The 6,530-nt window shown below is 34.9% G+C and overlaps 1 protein-coding gene across 4 annotated transcripts; it reads left to right on the forward strand.

The window, feature by feature from the left end:
* The first annotated feature begins 431 nt into the window (after positions 1-431).
* LOC111891799 (uncharacterized) lies at positions 432-2,968 on the forward strand. 4 transcript variants are annotated; one of them, XR_008225493.1, is made up of 4 exons: positions 432-815; positions 907-1,244; positions 1,682-1,808; positions 2,701-2,968. XR_008225493.1 is itself a non-coding variant. In XM_052766232.1 (3 exons), the coding sequence occupies exons 1-2, from the start codon at positions 497-499 to the stop codon at positions 1,095-1,097; spliced, it is 510 nt and encodes a 169-aa protein (XP_052622192.1). In that variant the 5' UTR covers positions 437-496; the 3' UTR covers positions 1,098-1,244; positions 1,682-1,916. The 4 variants fall into 4 exon arrangements, 2 of the variants coding, with proteins under 2 accessions (XP_052622192.1, XP_052622193.1); XR_002850322.3 differs by having other exon boundaries at positions 433-815; positions 2,696-2,968; XM_052766232.1 differs by lacking the exon at positions 2,701-2,968 and having other exon boundaries at positions 437-815; positions 1,682-1,916.
* Positions 2,969-6,530: the final 3,562 nt, after the last annotated feature.

A 6,530-nucleotide genomic window follows, 5' to 3' on the forward strand; every position in this document is an offset into this window, starting at 1 on the left:
CACACCAACTCACCCATCCAACTAACTCTACCCTGCACCCACTCTCATCCCACCCACCGGCATCCACACCCATACTCCCACTCTCACCCCATATACTTTGAGTTTATTCCAAGTTTAACTTAATATATTTTCAGTTTATTTAACTAGTTATTGTTATGGTTAAATGTGATAATTGTTTCAGATATATTTAAACTTTCACCACAAAGTGATAATCATATGCTATTACAAGAAGTATCATATTTATTTTTGTGATAATGATATTATTTTTATATAATTTTAAAAAGATTTTTTTTATAAGTTATTTGATAAATATGATTAATATAAAATATAATATAATATAATTTTTTTAATTTTTTTTATATTATTCTAAATATAAATATAGTTTAAACTATTTTTTATAACTATTTTAGAAGAGGGACTCTTGATTACCATCCTTAAAAACGGTTTCCCTATCTCGCACGATTAAAAAAAAAAGCCTAACACCACTAAACCTAAAATGGCGGTCCTTCATAATCACAATCGATCGACTCTACTTACCTGCTTCCTTCTTTCTCAATCTCAATCGATCGATTTCATCAACCATCAAGCCTCTCACTACGACCGATTGATTCCTTCCACCATCAAGCTTCTAAATACGACCGCTCACAACCAGCAACATCGTATACATCTAGACCTCCGCCTCAAGTATCTTCGATCGACGTGCACACCTTCCACATCCTCCATCCGCCCTCCAGTCCGGTCACCGTCGGTGTCAGCCCTAATTTTAGAGATTCACGTGGCCGGACCGCCCTCAATTGGGCTTCATTTTATGGCAGGTTTTGACTTTTGATCCATTTTTAAGTCAATGATCAAAACGAGCATCATTTTATTGAATGTTTGTGATATGAGAAAGTGTCTTTTTTGCAGAGAGGAACACAGTGGTGGCACTGATGAAATTTGGTGCGTATGCAGGGGTGGTTGATGACCCAACACCTATGAATCCAGGTGGACAAATGGCTGCTGAGAGCTCCAGAATCGGAAGCATTAGACTAAGTGAAAAGGGCTGGAAAAATACCTACGCCAAGCAACTTGGAACACCGCCCCCTAGTGCACATTAGGGGGCTCGCCACCGGAGACTCGTTATCGTGCTGGCGAGAAGAGAAAGAAGGTGAGAAACTAATGTTATTGGTCCGTCAAATCTATTCATCATTTTCACTCCAAGGGTAGAATGGTGGATCAGAGACCAAAGAACGAAGCTCTTGAAGGTAACCTGACCACAACAATGGCCTGTTGCTATGATTGTCTGTGTGAATGCTGCACTTTCCATTTTTCTTTCATAACTAATATACAGGACCTCGCGTAACATTGATATGCACACACATGTTGTATAAATTCTAACCTTTCATAACTATATCTTCTTTTTATTGAACTTGTAAAAGAATATATATTTTTTATGATATTGTTAAAACTATGAAGTCAATCTTTTCCTATCATAATCTGTGATTTGCAATGAATGAACATACAATTTATTTTTATTTGCTTTGTATTTGACAAGTTAGTAGTTATATCCTTATATTGATCATTCTCTGTGGACATTCATTTGGTGGAGGAGTAAGTTTGGATTGTCCTACAACTTGATGGACTTTTTTGCTTGGCCTTTCTTTCTTCAAAGATTAAAACTCACTTTTCTTTTTCTTTCCAGGTTGCTGTTTTATCTACCCTTGCTCTCTTGAGGGTGATTGTAGCTGCTTCTTCATCAACAGAGCATGAAAAGTTCATGTGAAGTGTATCACATTTTCTCAGACTGTTGGCAATGCTTCTTTGAGAGAGTATGTCTTATTGTCTTAATGTCTTATGGTTTCATAAAAAGTAGCATATGAAAGACATAAAAAGAAAACATAGTTGATGGCAATAAAAAAAAGATAATTTTTGGTTGATTGTGAACATCATTAATAGATGTTTGTTACGGATTGTATATTAAATTATATTGGGTTTAAAAAAAATACAATTTAATTATTTTTGAAAAAAAAAATCAAAGAAAAAACTATAGTACTTGGAGTGTTACCACTAAAATTTGTCAATTCGTTAGATTCCTCTAATTTCAATTAATTAACAAAGTAGGATGTTATTTGACATATGTATTTGTCAGTTGAGCAAAGGAACGTGTAGTTTAATCTTTGAAATTTGTCAATTTTTTACATTCCTCTAATTTCAATTAATTAACAAAGTAGGATGCTATTTTAACATATGTATTTGTCACTTGAGCAAAGGAACGTGTAGTTTAATCTTTAAAATTTTTCAATTTATTACATTCCTCTAATTTCAAGAAATTACCAAAGCATATCATGTAAGTTTCCATGTTTTGACAAAGTAGGATGCTGTTATGTCATTTTTGTTACTTTCAGAAAGGAACATGTAGGTTAAACTTTCGAAAATTTCATTTTATTACGTTCCTCTAATTTCAAGAACTAAACAAAGTATAACATGTAAGGTCGCATGTTTTGACAAATTATATAATTGATAAAGTAGGTTACATGCATGCAAGAAACAACAATGTACTTTCATTTATTTAAAAATACAATGCAATAATAGAAAACGAATTAAAAGGACCATTCTATGTTTAATTTTCAAATTGATGGGTAGTATATGATGTCAAATTGCTTACAATTTTTTTTGTATATATCCCATGATTTTACATGCTCTTCCCTCTTTATAGTGTAGTACATTTTTTTTCTTACGTTGGGGGTGGCAAAGATGGATACACAGATGCTGATATTGATGAAATTCGCAAAGAATGGTCTTCTTTTGTGGCAACCTGTATTTTTCGGTGATATTTTGTACCAACAAACAATATTTTGGTAACTTAGAAATTTTTATTAGCATTTCATATAGGATTTCTACAATATTTTTGATAAATTGTTATTGCATTTACATAATGCTGATTTTGCTATAAGTTTGCTTTGGATATAAAAATTAAGTCATTTTTGTATGTATTTGAACTAATCGTGTCACCATTTTTGGCTATTGATATTTTTATAGAGTTACTACAGGTGTTTTTATGTAGTATTGTGTAGCTGGATTTCTATGGAATCTATTATGTCACATTTTTTCTGCAACGAAAGTAGTTTGTGATAAATTTTACTAAGAAATATTTGCAACAGAAGTGTATTGTAGTAAATTTGCTACGGAAATAAACTGTAGTAAAGTTACTATGAAAAATTTGATGCAGAATTTTGTTGTCGTAAATTCACTACGGAATATTTGCTACGCTATAATCGGTAGTAGATTTACTATGGAAATCAACTACGGGGTTAGTTTGTAGTTAACTTGCAACGGATGAACTACGGATTGGGTCGTAGTTAATTTGCTACACACTTGTTATGGAAAAAATTATAGTTAATTTGCTACGACATTGGTACAGGTATAGTTCATAGCTATTTTGCTACGAAATAAGTTTGTTGCAAATTCCGTTGCGAAGGTCCTACGGATTCCGTAACAAACCTTTACTAACGAAGAATTTTGCTATAGAATGGTTCCGTAGCAAATTCCGTCTCTAATCATGTTTAACTACGGAATATCATGTTTTAACTACGGAATTTTTCCATAGTTATTTAGGTTTTTTTCTTGTAGTGACCTTTTATTTATCACCATATTGATTACACATTATTCATTGTATGGTGTTTTGATTTATCAACCTAATACTTGAATTACAACAATAGTCATTCCATGCTCCAAGCATGCACACTATGTTTGTCCAAACAATAGTTATGCCATACTCCAATTATGCACACTATGTTTGTCCCCTAGACTATGACGTTTATATTGTTTGAGGCACACTGCCAAAAATATGATTTGGCATAGTATCGGACGTTCAGAAGATGGTGTGATGCGTCATCCTGTTGATGGGGAACATTGGTAAGATTTTGATAAAAAATATCCCGAGTTCTCGAGTGAACCCTGTAACGTACGCCTAGGTCTTTTAGCTGACGGTTTCAATCAATTTGGGAACAAGTGTAATCCACATAGCACATGGTCGGTCATACTCACCACATACAATCTACCACCCTGGCTTTGTATGAAAGAGTCAACATTCATGCTGACTTTGTTGACTCCCGGCTCGAAAGCTCTTTGTAAAGATATGGATGTTTTTCTCAGGCGTACGTATTAAATATGCGGCGTCAAACACATTCTTCACGATGAGAGCTATGTTGTTGTGGAAAATAAACGAATGGCCAGCTCGTAGTACTCTTTTAGGTTGGAGTGGGCAAGGGTATAGAGCATATGCTACTTGCAATGAAGAGACTCCTTCATACCGTGTAACAAACAAATTCGTATATATCAGTCATCGTCGTTTCCTAGATGCTAATGATCCGTTAAGAAAGTGGTTGGACTTTAATGGGATGGAAGAGACAAGACCCGCTCTGAGACACTTTAGTAATGACGACATACAAGAGCAACTAAGTCGTCTACTGACTCGTAAACCGGGTAAACATCCTGAGCATAGAGGTGGGGAGCCAAAGCGGCAAGATTACGAGTTAAACTAGTCGAAACAAAGCATTTTCTTCGAACTCGAGTATTTGTCTTCTCTACAGTTGAAGCACAACATAGATCTCATGCATGTCCAGAAAAATGTGGACGAGAGTTTGTTAGGTACTCTTCTAATGAACGATAAAAGTAAAGACACATCAAATGCGCGAGAGGACTTCAGAATTCCAAACATTCGGAGAAATGAATGGTTGCAAAAAAATGGTGACAAGTTTCATAGACCCCATGAAAGATACTCTTTCACAAAATCTAGTCGACAACTCTGTTGTTAATTTATAAAAGATGTTAAACTGTCGGATGGGTTTGGTTCTAACATTAGTAAGAAAGTGAACGATACCAATACTAACATTATTGGGTTGAAAGCGCATGACCACCACATTCTTATGCAACGTTTGATACCGATTGGAGTAAGAGGGTTGTTAGACAAAGACACTTATACACCTATTGTAGACCTTTGTACGTTTTTCAAGTAGCTTTGTTCCAGAACATTAAAGGTGGAGGATATGAGGAAAGCAAAAGTAGACATTATTGCAGTCTTGTGCAAGTTAGAATTGATTTATCCTCCAGCGTTTTTTGACATTATGGTTCATTTACTTTTGCATTTACCTGCTGAAGCGATTACTGAAGGCCCGGTATGTATGAGATGGTTGTATCCCTTCAAAAGGTATATGAAAAAACTAAAAAACTATGTCAGAAACAAGGCGAGACCGGAAGACTCTATAGCTGAGGGTTATGTTGTGGAAGAAGCTTTATCATTTTGTTCGATGTACCTTCGAGATATAAAGAATCAATTCAATCGTCCGGAAAGAAATGAAGATGTTGTCATTGAAAAAACAAAGTTTTGGATATTTGAGTCTAAATGTCGACCGACCAGCACAACTCAAATCAAAAGTCTTAATTTAACGGAAATGCGTAACTCTCATTACCGGCGACGACACTCTTTACCGGCGACTAGGTCATTAACGGAGACAACTCTCATTAATGGCGACAATTTGATCAATAACGACGAAGCAGTAACGAAAATTTATTACCGGCGACGTGTCGCCGCAATTACTATTACTGGCGACAATTGGACCTTTTACCGACGACTTTTTTCGCCGCTAATTATTTTTTTCCTTGTAGTGACTAGGACGAAAAATGATGAGTTTTGCAAACCACTTGGACCAAAACTGTATTTTACTCTAATTTTTTGTATAGTCTTCAACGATCAAAATACCGTTGGCACCCTCTCTCTTCTTTGTAATGCTCGGTAGCTATGTCTACAACATGGCATGATTACACCGATGTGGGACCTTGTTTACATGTAAAGGGGGTGACACCTCACCCTTACGCTCCTCTTCCGCGACGATACCGGAAGACCTAATGTTTACCTACTACTTTAGGTTTTCAATTATGAGTTTCCTTTACTAAATTGAGGTAAATCCTAAACACATAATAACTAACTAGTAATATTTATTGAAGAAATATATTTTTGGGCCCTTTCACATGTTGGGCCATGTTAGAATAAACATCGATAAGGTCAGCCTTGCTACCATTACTGTAGTTGATGCATACCTTCTTTTGATTTGGATCTTCCCACACACACAAGTTAAAGCTCGATGGAGCCTGGAGGGTTTTTAAAAGGGTGATATTAATACGACACCTCTTAGACACCTCATTGATCCCTTTATAAAAAAATCAACTTATAGTTAACTACTTATAATCAGTTTTTTCGGAAAACAATACAATTTCAACCAATAAAAATATTTTCAAAATTTAATTAGAGTGTCTATATGGTAATATGAGTGTTTTTTTAGCCAACCCCTTTTGAAATGACAAAAATATATGGAGGTTTTGCATAAACAACTAATGGAGGTTTTAAAGAAACCAAAACAAATGGATATTTTGAAGGTGTAGGGTTCTTTGATTTTAAATGTTTGAAGATCGTTTGAAAACCAAAAATCGGTTCGAGTATTGCAGGTTCAAAACCCAAATGAAATGGATTTTCCAAATTCAGAAATTTGCAA

Source organism: Lactuca sativa, chromosome 8 (assembly GCF_002870075.4).
Source record: "Lactuca sativa cultivar Salinas chromosome 8, Lsat_Salinas_v11, whole genome shotgun sequence".
Classification (NCBI taxonomy): domain Eukaryota; kingdom Viridiplantae; phylum Streptophyta; class Magnoliopsida; order Asterales; family Asteraceae; genus Lactuca; species Lactuca sativa.

What these genes read in the sequence shown, in the direction of transcription:
- LOC111891799 (XM_052766232.1), top strand. Translation starts at nt 497, where the DNA reads ATGGCGGTCCTTCATAATCACAATCGATCGACTCTACTTACCTGCTTC. An exon ending in TGGGCTTCATTTTATGGCAG is followed by an intron (nt 816 to 906) that starts GTTTTGACTTTT and finishes TCTTTTTTGCAG; the next exon opens with AGAGGAACACAGTGGTGGCA.